A 14,546-nucleotide genomic window follows, 5' to 3' on the forward strand; every position below is an offset into this window, starting at 1 on the left:
TTTTTATTACTTCACTGAGGACATTCTTAAAGAGAAATGGCCCTTTTTCTTTGACTGTAAAATGGCACATACAGTATCTACAATGTATCATCAGTTTGGTGACACTGTCTTGCTCTGTGCTAAGGTGCCAGTAGTTTACCCACAGTTGCTTTTGCAACATCCATGTGAATGTTAACACAGTAAAAACAACAAAAAAAAAGGCAAATAAAGTCTTAGAATTATTGTGAAAATAATACCCCCTGAAGTTATCCCAGGCTCTCCTAGGGATCCACACACTATATTTTGAGATCCCCTGTCTTAGGAGCCTTAGGGCTTTAATTATCTTACAGAACTCATGTTGAGAAGAGCTGCTCCAATACTATAATCAACTCTGACAATGGTGAACATAATGTATCAATTTCTTAATCATTCTTCCTATTAACATTAATTTGCCATTTTGAGATGTGAAAACTTCTGTGATTTTCTTCCTACACAGCGAAGTCCTCTCTAAGAAGTTCTTCTACCTGTGGTGGGCAACACTTTAATTCTATAATTTCCATATGTGTTCTAGGCCATTTAAAGTGAATATGCAAAAGTAGGAAAGTCTAATAAACATAAAAGGGACTCATGCACTGGATAAGATATTATACAAAACTGTTCAGTTTTTTTCCATTTTAAAATTCTGTAACTAGAATCAATTTCTTGCTTAAGCATCTCTTTCCTACAATTACAACATAGGGTGTTATTCTTTTATTTATAAAAAAACAAAGAGGGCTTCCCTGGTGGCGCAGTGGTTAAGAATCCACCTGCCAATGCAGGAGGCACGGGTTCGAGCCCTGGTCCAGGAAGATCCCACATGCTGCGGAGCAACTAAGCCCATGCGCCACAACTACTGAGCCTGCGCTCTAAAGCTCACAAGCCACAACTACTGAGCCCATGTGCCACAACTACTGAAGTCCACGCGCCCTAGAGCCCGTGCTCTGCAACAAGAGAAGTCACCGCAATGAGAAGTCTGCGCACTGCAGTTAAGAGTAGCCCCCACTCACCACAACTAGAGAAAAACCGCGCGCAGCAACAAAGACCCAATGCAGCCAAAAATAAATAAATTAATTTAAAAAAAACAAAGAAACCACTATATTGTACTATGATACAACCATGTCTTCCCCAAGCTATTTATTAATACAAATGTCTCAGTAATAATTTTTTCTTGTTTTTCCCTTAAAATATGAGTGCATAGGTTTTACAATAGAAATGTGCAAAAATAACTAAATATTCTTACATTGACTGAGAAGTGGGAGTCTCTGTAGTCCTAAATCTTAATGTGTACTTCCCTGTACACTGTTACAGTAATCTTTAATTCAATTCATTGTTTGATCAATACGAGGACTGTGAGAAGAATCAGCTACCTGAGCAGGATTTGATGAATCTGACTTTTAATAAAATTAAATACCTATGAATCAGTAAAAGGTAAAAAGCTTTATAAATAATTTTCTTCTATTACTCTATAGCAATACCCTGTCAAATCAACTTTTCCCTAGCATCTGTACCTATTAGCCACACTAAAGCCTCAATGTATTAGTGAGTTTAGAAAATTGCTAATTTTAATGCTCTAAATCAGAGAATAATTTTGAAAATAAATTCAGTTGGTCTATGACTGTTCTTCATCGTTTGTCATCAAAGTCAATATAAGAAACAGGACTACTATATAGTGAAAACCCAAAAGAGAACTCCTGTGTAAGTTACAAAATATGTCCTTAAAATTTAACTTACCTAGCAGCTTGAACTGCACTTAACTGAATTCCTTGGTTATCACTTGAAGCATTCTATAAAAAAACAAAACAATTTTTGATGCAGATACACAGTAATTAGTTGTTAAGTCCAAGAAATACAAATGAAAAGGGGGGGAAACTCAACTTACTTGAACAATAGCTTCTAGAGAGGTATTTTGCTGGGAAAAAAGTTAGAGAAAACTAAGTTAAAAATCACCTTGTACTTCTGTATTTATGTAAAAATTTATCTCTGGTATTTTTAAATTACCAGAATAACAATTACTTACCACTCTATAATCGCCATCTATGTCAGAGTCTTCACAGATATCTTCATGTGGTACATTCCTTCTCTTTAAGAGATGTTCATCTCTTTTATTCTTAAAAAAAAAAAAAAAAAAAAAAATTCAGTTAAATTTTAAAAAGCTAAATACTTTCATACAAAGGTTAGGCAGTCCTGTGCCTACAAAAAAACATGAAGTGACTTTTAAAAGTAAAATGCAAATGCAGAAAGTTAAACCAAATTGTGAATTAAACACTTAAGCAACACTAATTTGAGCCCCAAACCCCAAATATTACATTTTTAATGAACCGTGAACAATGTATAAATAAACTAAAAAACAAAATAATTTGATTAAAAAAGATAGTGTACAGTTTAGCCAGAACCAAACATACATATTTATTTAAAAGTACTAAACCATTTTATACATCATCTGGGAGCTTCTCTTTATCACCTAAAAACAAAGTCAAAGCAAAAGTTGGGCAGTTCAAAATCAGACAAAAATCCACAATACCTTACAAAACTTAAGGGCCACTTGAATTTCACTAAAAATGTTTGGGACAAACTTAAAAATATATTCTCAACTAACCTACTTTAATACTTGAAAAGTTGATGAAATTTTTAAGTACCAAGTTCCTTTTATGGAGTAATTACTACTGTAAATAGCAGAACTATTTAGTATGACATATACTTTATATAAATCATTTAAAATTACAGAAGAAAAGATCATTTGATAATGTGTTTATCTCTATATTTGGATAGTGGACAAACTGGATCTTGTCAACTTCAATAGCTTGTCAAATTTAGTCAATCTTTCCATTTTCAAAAGAAAAAGAAATGCCAATTAAGCACTTGAGATTAATATACGTTTGCTAATTTCTCTATATGCTGTAAGGTTGTTAGAATTATGTTTGAAAGTACCCAATATTAATCAGGCTCACCTTCCTTAATTCAACTACAACTTCATTTCGTTGTCTTCTCATAGTCTACAAGAAATTAAAGAAAATTATTTTTTAAAAATCACCTCAAATTCCATCACCCAGAGAAAACTGATATTAACATTTTGATGTACATCCCCTTATCTTTTCTTGTACTCGTATATACACATAGTCATATTTTACTCATAATAAAGATTATATTATATAGATGATTTCCTATCTTCATTTCATATTCACATTCTCAAATACTGAACATCACTTTGAAATTATTAATGGAGCTGTAATATTGGATATATCATAAAAATTTTAAACTGTAACATAAGAATTATTAAAAATACAAAGGTACAAAGAATAAAAGAACCCATAATCTCACCCCCTATATGAACTTCCTATTTAAAAAGTAATATATATACAAGGTAATCTCACCCCCCCATATGAACTCCCTATTTAAAAACTAATATATGTATAAGGTTAGTAAATGCAACTGCTTTAAAAAAGGGGGGGTGGGAGAAGGGGAGAGAACCTTGCTGCCCATTCATAGTTTCTTTCTCTAAAGGTAAACATTGTTAGATTTACTATGATTTTGACACACTTATCTATTTATTCTGATCTTCACCTTATTTTTGTTTATTTATTTAAAGATCGTAAAGATCTTTCATGGTGGTATAGGCAGATCTATTTCATTATCCCTAAGAGGCACATTAATTATTCTACCACATAATGTAACCATTCTGTTTTTTAAAGTGTTTTTCTCATTTTAAAGTTACCTAACATAGAGGACTTCCATGGTGGTGCAGTGGTTAAGAACCCGCCTGCCAATGCAGGGGACACGGGTTTGAGCCCTGGTCCGGGAAGATCCCACATGCCGCGGAACAACTAAGCCTGCGTGCCACAACTACTAAGCCTGCATTCTAGAGCCCATGAGCCACAACTACTGAAGCCTGTGAGCCTAGAGCCTGTGCTCCGCAACAAGAGAAGCCACCACAATGAAGAGTAGCCCTCACTCGCTGCAACTAGAGAAAGCCCATTGCACTGGATAAGATATTAGGTGAAACATATTTTGCAACAATAATCTGATTTTTATTGGTGGTGACAAAAATCACAGGTAATTTTAATAACTACTGAGGTTTACTGGCTACATTATTAACTGACAGGAATACTGTTTCAGTTAGAAGTTAGTGAAAACAAAGATGTAATTAATTTTTTTCTAAGTTCAGGGGACCTCCTGAATTCCACCCATAGACTCCATGGGAATAAGGACTCAGTAAGGAACTCCTTCCTCCTTTTTAGAACTCCTTTCTAAAAAGTCAATCAGGTCATGTTACTCCCCTCTTCAAAACCATCCAATGGCTCTCCACTTTGGAGTAAATGCCCAGTCATTATAATGGCTTAAGTCTTCCCACCTCACCCCCTCCCTGGTTACCACCTCTAAGATCTCAGCTCCTATCATTCTCTCCATTCATTCTGCTGTATCCTCACTAACTTTGCTATTCCTCTAATGCACTGGAAATTCTCTCTTCAAGGCCTTTTCTAATACACTATACAGCAACTGCTAAGAAAATGGACTCCGAGCTCCCAATGCAGGGGGCCCGGGTTCGATCCCTGGTCAGGGAACTAGATCCTGCATGCATGCCGCAACTAAGAAGCCTGCATGTTGCAACTAAGAAGTCTGATGCTGCAACTAAGACTCGGTGCAGGCAAAATAAATAAATAAATAAATAAATAAATATTAAAATAAAATAAAAATACCAAGACAATTAAAAAATACTAATAAGATAGGCTGCAAAATGAAAAAAAATAATTAGACAAGTATTACAACAAGAGTTTCAATATTCACCATAGTTTAATCATTACAGCCTTTAAGAAGTAAGAAGAAATATTTTTCTTTTTACAAGTAAGGAAACTGAGGTTTAGAGAAGTTAAACTACTTGGCCAAGGCTACATGGCTAGAAGTGGGACAGCCAGGATTAGAATTCAGACAGTCTCATACAAAGCCAGTTAACCACTATGCCATATTGTCTCCCACAAGTCTTAAAGTCAAATAGAGTTCAAGCCAATTTTAGAGCCTATGGTTCATTCCAAAGCAAAAGTACTATTATCAAGACAATGCGCTTTCGCTGTATCACAATACAAAAACAATAAATAATTCAAATAAACAATAACATAAAACTATGTCCTGTTTCTCACAGAAAATAAAATCTGCAAAATGTACTACTTAAAAGATTTGTTCAGTAAAAGGTAGACTTTTGAGGGACAGAGATTATTTCTAGTCTAGTCTCTAATCCCATCTAAAGAAGTGGGATTAATGTACAATGAATGGGCTTTAACTTCTTAATAAAGCAAACTATTAATAAATCCTAAACAACTGCTATATATTGACCTAAATATTTATTTACACAATTTTTTCCCCATCTTAGTACATCTTACTTATTAAATTTGGAGTTTCTGATAATTTGAAACTCTTAATAAAGGATTTATCAAGACAATTTAGCACTGTAGTTGCTGTGACGTAAGCTTTGGGCTATTACTATCCACAGAAATATTTGCAAAATAAAAGAACTGACAACCTCTTTATAATAGAGCAAGAAAGAGTTTTCTTCTCTTGAGAGAAAGCTGTTACCTCCAAGGTAAAGAGAAGATTGAATGAAATAGTAAGATAGAAAGATATCCTACGCAACAACCTGGCAGCATTTACCCATGTCTTTTATTGCAAAAAACAAAGTGTCTTAAAAGTGGTATTAGAGGGGCTTCCCTGGTGGCGCAGTGGTTGAGAATCTGCCTGCCAATACAGGAGACACGGGTTCGAGCCCTGGTCTGGGAAGATCCCACATGCCGCAGAGCAATTGGGCCCATGAGCCACAATTACTGAGCCTGCGCGTCTGGAGCCTGTGCTCCGCAACAAGAGAGGCCGCAACAGTGAGAGGTCCGCGCACCGCGATGAAGAGTGGCCCCCGCTCGCCGCAACTAGAGAAAGCCCTGGCACAGAAACGAAGACCCAACACAGCCAAAAATAAATAGATAAATTAATTAATTAAAAAAGAAAAAAAAAAAAAGTACCCATGACTGAGCCGCAAAAAAAAAAAAAAAAAAAGTGGTATTAGATATTTAGACATTTTCAAATCACAACCCCATCTCGAATCAAGAAGGACTTTTATTTCTCTGAGGTCTCATGAAAGGGATTTATAAGGCTTCTTTTTCTAAATCTTAACTTATCTTAAAGAGCAGGGTTTTTACATACTACATACAAATAGAATAGTTCTGGATTCGCATGACTTAACTGATGCAGTAAGCTGTCAATCAGAATTCCAAAAGGCTGCCAAACTGGCCAAAGGCTTATTTATAGGCCAAAGACTATCTAAAAAACAAAGGCTGTAGAGGGTGCCCACCTCCAGCCCCCCACCCCCAATAAAGAGTAGAGTTCAGGCTGCTCTGATCTTCCAGAATTTTTATACTTCTTTGCTTGTAATACAGCTTCAAAGTTCTAAATTCAGGCAAAAGGGAAAAAGAAATTGTCAAAAAATTCAAACAAGTGAATCTTACAGAACACAGAATGGTATTTCCATTTAATAGGTATGTAGTTTTTTAAATTAACAAATAATTACTATGTATCCATTACTGTGCTAGGTTCTAGGGATTAATTACTTTCTCTGCTCCAATGGGGTGAAAAGTAGAGTACTTTCTTTCCAATTTATGGCTAGTTAATTTCTAAGTCACTTTTTATCCATATAATATACTGTTTTCTTTAAAACTTTAAACACTATTAACTTAAGATATGATGATGTAATAATATACTGTATGAAACTGAACGGTTTAAATTTTCTTGGGTAAAAAGCTAGGGTTTAGATCAGTAAGGACTCAGTAAGTCTTACTAGAGAAAAACGTTTAAAGAAAATTCTAAAGTTAGTCATTCAAAGGTAAGGAATATAATACTTTGATTTTATTTCATCCAGCCTGTCATTTTTACCCTAGGAATACTGATACTTAGATAATAGCACAAAAAAGCAAAAGAATAAAAAAATTTACCAGGCGTAAGATCTTTTGTGAAGTGATGAGCTATATTTTAAAATTGGTATGTAGTAATGTTAGCACAACTCTGAAAATTTGCTAAAAATCATTTAATTGTATACTTAAAATGTGTGAATTTTATGCAAAGTAAACTATATCCCAATAAAGCAGTTTTTAAAAAGTTACACACACACACACACACACAAATCCTCCCCCCAACGTGGATTACTACTGTATTACTACTTAGAGCCTGCTAAAAAGCACACACTCAATTATTCAAATATTTATTAATCACCTACTTGCCAATCACGAGAAATACAAGGATGGACCAGACATAGCATATCCATGGCCTTGAGGAGGTAGTACTCTTATGACAAAAAAGTACAATTTAATAAAATAGTAATAAGGCCTAACATTTAGCAAACATTGGGTGCCAAACACCATTCTAAATGTTACTTGACTTTATTCATTTAAATATATGTAATGTGTTATAACGTGCATACTAATCTTAACAGCAGAGAGACTATGTAATAAAGATGAAATATAAGCTGATGAAATATAAGCTGAATCTTTAAGACTGAACGGAAATTCAGTTAGAGACAGGCATTTCAGGTAGAAAATAGAGCATATACAACAAGAGAGAATTAAAAGTGAGTTACTAGTGTTTTCAACCTAAATAACCATCGCATCCTAAACATAAGTACAACAGCTGTTTAACCCAATAAATATGGTAAACCAAATGCTAAAAATAAATAACTATAAAAGTCTGTTTTCCCATTTTTTACCTATTTCTCCCTCCTCTCATCTCTACTTGTTGATCTCTCCAGCAGCAGTCATTATGGTGCTTATTTATGCCTTTGCCAAATAGCATATATGTTGTTAAATTGCAGGTGATTAGCAAATAAATTCCAACTTCACATTTATGACAATAAAAAGTTAAACGCTTAATGTTAAATGCTTAAACGTTATATGCTTGCTCAAACTGTGGATTTATTTCTCAGCGATAATATTTATTAATAGCAGCAGTAGGAGAAAAAAGTTCTAATTAGCACTACTAGTGATAGACAAAAGTCTTCATAAGCAGACTTAAGTTCTTATCTCTGACAAGTAAAAAGATGAATGGAGGTTGAGTATAAGAGAAGTTTAAAAGTAAATTCACTGTAGGAGGCCAGATTTAACCTTGGCAAGCTTTTGGAGCAGTTTTAAGAAATAATTTGAATCTACAAATACCATACTTTAAAATGATCCACATGTAAATTATAAGCATTGAAATTTAACTTACTAAATTTATTAAATTACATGAATGTACTTTTTTAAAAATCACAAAGGGACTTCCCTGGTGGCACAGTGGTTAAGAGTCCGCCTGCCAATGCTGGGGACACAGGTTCAAGCCCTGGTCCGGGAAGATCCCACATGTCGTGGAGCAACTAAGCCCATGCGCCACAACTACTGAGCCCATGCTCCACAACTACTGAAGCCCACGTGCTCTAGGGCCCGTGCTCCGCAACAAGAGAAGCCACCACAATGAGAAGCCCATGCACCGCAACGAAGAGTAGCCCCTGCTCACTGCAACTAGAGAAAGCCCACACACAGCAATGAAAACCCAACGCAGCCAAAAAATAAATTAAAAAAAAAAAATCACAAAAATGTTAGAAACTGTTAATAATTGTTAACTCTAAGGAATGGCATTGCAGTAGAGTTTCACTATCTAATCAATATTCAAACAACAGGGAAATACATTAAATTCAAAAGTTATACATATCTATTTGGAAAAGTTAGAAAACAAAGGTAAGAAGAAAAGGAAAAAGTTAAATTTCCTAAGTTTTCTATATTCACCTACCTTGTACAAGAGGTGTATATACACACACACATAACAGAGGAGAAAATACATGAATACATACATGTCTTCTCCCAGGATGGGTAACTACCGTATGGCTAAACTACTAGTATATGGCTACTAGTCCCAGCTCTACCTTTTATTACTGTAATCTTAGTCAAGTTACCATGTTTATGGGCATTAATTCCTTCATCTGTAGAGTGAAGGGATTCTAACATCTTTTATGTCTCAAAAATTGTATCAATGTTATCAACTTCAAAAAACAAAGTCACAAAAATATTTAAAATTGCCATTAGTACAAGTTGCTACCCATGGCAATAACTTCTATGCTAAGAACACTGAGAAAGCCATAGCTCAAAATTCTAAACAATGAAAAGATATTGCGTGGCTCTGGCATAGCTGCTGTGTGTTTTCACATCTTGCAGGGTTTTTTTGGCCTTAAATTATGCTGCAAATGACAAAAGGACATGGAAATCATTGAGCTTTCAATAGATTTGGTAACCGAGATCATTACCAAACAAATGAACTCTGTGTGTATGTGTGTCTGTGCATGTGTGTTGCTGGCAAGGAGGAGGTGTTTGGTAGGGAAAGAAAAAAGGTTAAGCAATGACCATAAGTTTGGTGAGACACATATGACCAACCCTCTCAAAGATGGGAAATGTTGCAAGGTGAACTTTCAGAATCACATAGAAAGTGATTAAGGACAACACATAGAGAAACCTGTTATACCAAACAATACATGTTTGAATTTTATATGAGCAAAAGGGAAGGTACTCCCCTCTCTTTTAGAATGAGACTGATCAAAACCTGGCAAGAGTGATCATTTCTCTTCAAAGGTTTTGAGTACTTTATAGAAGAAATACAATTTCAGGAACTGACTGAATAACAAGTTGAAGAAAACATACGGGAAAGACATTGGGAAAAACTACGAAGAACAGGAAACCAAATGAGATTCAACCAAGTTAAGGAAGTCAACAGAACCCAAGCTTTACAACACTGCTAAAGAAATCTGCTATCTCTGCTTATCTGGTACATTCTCACATGAGAAAACCAATTATTATTTCCATTTACAAAACAAGATCAGATTAAAATAAAACATGAAAACCAGGAGATTAAGGAATATTTTCCTTGTACGTATATTTTATGAATATAATCAATTCAAATTCATGGTTTTGTTACAGAAAAATCTACACAAATATCATTGTAGGATTTTGTAAACTGGAAAAAATAGAAATCATTTAAACTATCTCATTTTATAGTGACTTGTCCAAGGCTCAGATTATCCTGGCCCCAGACCAATGTTCTTTATACTAGACCATAATACCTTTTCATTCTAGGTCTAGGTCCATAATACCTTTTCATTCTTCTGTTGCATATCTCTTCAAATAAGCTACTTTTCCTTCTTTTTCCTCAGGATTTTCAAAATATTAATTTTTCTTTGTGAACTTATGTTCTAAGACTTTCACAATGGCAACAGAAAAACTTCATTAAAAGGCAAATCACTGAATTACTTTACTAAAACACCATTTGAGAAGCATTAACTCTAATTATGCTCACATACTAAACAGATGTGTACATCTACACAAAAAGCCAGTAATTCACCCAACAAATGTTTACTGACCATTATATACCATAAACTGTTCTCAGTGTTAAGGACACAGCAGGGAACTAAAGGATAAAAATCTCTCTTCACAGAACCTAGTGTGGGGAAAGACAATAAATAAAACTAAAATATATAGTATGTTAGATAGTGACAAATATTAGAGAGAAAAAATATAAAGCCAAGAAAGTGGATTTTTTTTTAACTTAAAAAAAATGTTTAAAAAATAATTATTTGGCTCCTCCAGGTCTTAGTTGCAGCGTGCAGGATCTAGTTCCCTGACCAGGGATTGAACCTGGGGCCGCTGCATTGGGAGTGTGGAGTCTTAACCACTGAACCACCAGGAAAGTCCCAAGAAGAGGGATATTTTTAAGTAAAGACCTTAAGATGAGTAAGCAAGCCATGCTGGTAACTTGGCAGAAAGTATTCAAGGCAGAGGAATTAGCAAGTAAAAAAGGACCAGACATGAGAGAAAAGGAAAGGCAAAGAGTCCAGGTGGCTGACATGCAATGAACAGAGGAGAAGGAAATGGATGGCCACTGTAAAGATTTTGGCATTTACTCTTAGTGCGATAGAAAGCCACTGATGGGTTTTGAGCAAAGGAGACATCATACTCTGACTTAAAACAGCATCATTCCAGCTGCTGTGTTGGGAATACACCATAACTGTAGTAATCCAGATAAGAGATAATAGTTTGGAGCAGAGTGATAGCAGAGGAGATATGAGATGCGGATTCTGAAGATTGATATATTCCGAAGACTGAATCTACAAAATTTGCTAATTAATGGGCTGGATAAGACTGTGAAAGAGAGGAAACAATGAGGAATGGAAGGTTTTTGGTCCAAGTAAGTGAAAGATGGAACTACCATTTACTGAGATGGGGCAGACTGAATGACAAGCAGGTTTGGGGAGTAATATGACTTTTGAACATGCTAAGCTTAATATACTTATAATGAATCAAAATGAGTCAAGAAGTCAGTTTGAGCCTAGGTTTCAAGGAAGAGGTTAGGACTAAAAATATCAACTTAGAAAGCTGGCTGTGTATAAATCGTATTTAAAACCAGGTGATTTGATAAGATTATCTACAGAGTGAGCATAACTTCAGGCACTTTAAATATTAAGGGGCAGAGGACTAAGAAGGAACAGTCAGTGAGACAGAAGGCAATAGGAATCTGTGCAAATCTGGAATCAAGTGAAAAAAAATTACTTTTCAAGGAAGCATACATAATTAACTATGTCAAATGGTACTGATAGGTCAAATAAGATGAGGACTGAGAACCAACAGATTACTGTATATTTACTTTATAATTTAATATAAATTAAATATAATTTATAATATAATATAACTTAATTAATATAATATAATTTAATATGGCTTGTCATCACAGATCTACTATGAATCCCACCCCAAATCTACTATGAATCCTGGTCTGTTCCTGTTACCATTTATTCCCATCCCTGGACACTTAATAAGCTGAAAAATACTACCCAAGACTCAAAGCTTCTAACCCACATGTTATTTACTGTGCTACAGTACTGTACCTGAGTAAGTTACAGAACCAAAGGTGAGCTCTGGTATCTACACAACACAGATTTCTCCAAATGAAAACAAACCCCTCTCTCTAGCCCTTCCTTGTTCTCTTAAGCCACTCTGCAAGCAGTCTTATTTCTGACTAGGTCGTATATTTCAGGACAAGACTAAATTTGTGTAAATAATGGTTCCCCCTCCATCAATGCAGTCAATGAAGTAGACTACATTTTAACATATATATTCCCAAATGAACCAAATGAATGTAAGTATGAAATTATTTTTTAAAAATGTCAAATATACAAAAAAGTAGAGAAAATCATAAGATACTCATGTATCAATAAATATCACTATTTTGTCCTATTTGCTTTATTTTTTAAAGAAATAAGAATTTCTAAGTGTTACAGATACTGCTGAAACCTCATTCCAACCTCAACCCTCTCCACTCCCTTTCCCCTTTTGCCTCCCCAGAAGCAACCATTTTTCTGAATTCTCATGAGTGTTTTGACTGTATATCAACACATCTGTAATAGTTTTAATACATTTAACATTTAATATGAATAATATCATGCCATACATACCTTTTTGAAAAGTAAACTTTAGAGCAGTTTTAAGCCCACAGAAAAACTGAACAGAAAGTACAGAGTTCCCATGTATTCCTCGCCCCTCCTCCACTATCAACATTCTGTACCAGGGTGGTAACTTTGTTACAAATGACGAACCTATGACACATCACTATCACCCAAAGTCCATAGTTTACATTAGGGTACATTCTACAGGTTCTGACAAATATAAAATAACATGTATCTACCATTATTATAGTATCATACAGATTAGTTTCACTGCCCTAAAAATCCTCTGTACTCTGCCTACAGTCTCTGGAAACCACTGATCTTCCACTGTCTCTACAATTTTGCCTTTTCCAGAATGTCATATAGTTGGAATCATACAGTAGGTGGCCTTTTTAGATTGGCATCTTTCATTTAGTAGTATATATTTAAGCTTCTTCCATGTCTTTTCATAGTTTGATAGAACATTTTTTCTTAGTGCTGAAAAATATTCCATTGTCTCAATGTATCATAGTTTACTTACCTTCATTTGCATAAAAACCAAAGAGTGTGATTAATGAATTGTATGGTAAGAGTATGTTCAGTTTTGTAAGAAACCTTGCCAAACTGTCTTTCAACATGGCTGTACCAAACTGTATTCCCACCAGCAATGAATGAGACTTCCCCTTGCTCCACATCCTCATTAACATTGGTTGTCAAGTGTTTCTTCTTTCCTTTTTTTAAATTGTGGTAAAATACACGACATAAAACGTACTATCATAACCATTTTTAACTAAAAAATTTTTATTAAAAAATGTAAAATTTGCCATCGTACTAATTCTTAAGTGAAGAGTTCAGTAAAGTACATTCGCATTTTTGTGCACCCTATGTCCAAAACTCTTTTCATCTCAATAAACTGAAACCCTATAACCTATTAAACATCAACTCCCTATTTCCCCTTCCCCCCGGCAACCATTAAGCTACTTTCTGTTTCTATGAATTTTGCTATTCTAGGTACCTAATGTAAGTGGAATTGTACAATTTTTGCTTTTTGTGACTTAGCATAATGGCTTCAAGTTTCACCCACATTGTAACGTGCCAGAATTTCCTTTCTTCTTAAGTGAGAATATTCCATTGCATGCATATACCACATTTTATTTGTCCATTCACCCACTGAAGGACACTTGGTTTGCTTCCACCTTTTGACTACTGCAGATAATGCTGCTATGACTATTAAGGGTACAAATACCTCCTTCAAGTCCTTTTCAATTCTTTTGGGTATATTCCGAACCCAGGAGTGGAGTTGCTGGGTCATATGGTAATTCTATTTTTAATTTTTTGAGGAATCACCATACCATTTTCCATAGTGGCTGAACCATTTTGCATTCTCACCAACAGTGTACCATGGTACCAATTTCTCCACGTCTTCATCAGCGCTTGTTGTTTTCTGGGGTTGTTTTTTTTTTTTTTTGGATTTTGTTTTTTTCAGTAGTCATTCTAATGGGTATGAGGTGGTATCCCATTGTGGTTTTGATCTGCATTTCCTCAATAACTAGTAATATTGAACACCTTTTCATATGCTTGTTGGCCACCTGTATATCTTCTTTGGAGATATGTTTATTCAAATCCTTTGCCCATTTTAAAATAGAGGTTTTTTTTGTTATTGAGTTGTAGGAGTTCTTTATATATTCTGGATATTAACCACATATTAGATGTGCAAGTATTTTCTCCCATTCCGCCAGTTGCCTTCTCACAACGTTGACTGGGTCCTTTTATGTACAGAAATGTTAACGTTTGATGTAGTCCAATTTACCTATTTTCTCTTTTGTCACCTATGCTTTTGGTGTCATATCCAAGAAATCACTGCTAGTTTCATGTCATGATGCCTTTGTCCTATGTTTTCTTCTAAGAGTTTTATTGTTTTGTCTTATATTTAGGCTCTTGATACATTTTGAGTTATTTTTTGTATATGGCGTTAGGTTAGGGTCCAACTTCATTCTTTTGCTTGTGGATATCAAATATTCCCAGCACCATTTGTTGAAAAGACTGTCCTTTTACCACTGAA

At 34.8% G+C, this 14,546-nt stretch overlaps 1 protein-coding gene across 1 annotated transcript in view; it reads right to left on the minus strand.

The window, feature by feature from the left end:
* The window catches only part of KPNA4 (karyopherin subunit alpha 4), a 53,616-nt gene that overhangs the window by 23,849 nt on the left and 15,221 nt on the right, over nt 1-14,546 (minus strand). The window contains exons 2-5 of the mRNA XM_059920470.1: nt 2,967-3,011; nt 2,036-2,125; nt 1,898-1,927; nt 1,750-1,802 (exon numbers count right to left, since the gene is read on the minus strand). Of these exons, the coding sequence (XP_059776453.1) occupies nt 1,750-1,802; nt 1,898-1,927; nt 2,036-2,125; nt 2,967-3,011 (218 nt within the window). The remainder of the gene's footprint in view (nt 1-1,749; nt 1,803-1,897; nt 1,928-2,035; nt 2,126-2,966; nt 3,012-14,546) is intronic.

The sequence above is a fragment of the Balaenoptera ricei genome, chromosome 4 (assembly GCF_028023285.1).
Source record: "Balaenoptera ricei isolate mBalRic1 chromosome 4, mBalRic1.hap2, whole genome shotgun sequence".
Taxonomy (NCBI): domain Eukaryota; kingdom Metazoa; phylum Chordata; class Mammalia; order Artiodactyla; family Balaenopteridae; genus Balaenoptera; species Balaenoptera ricei.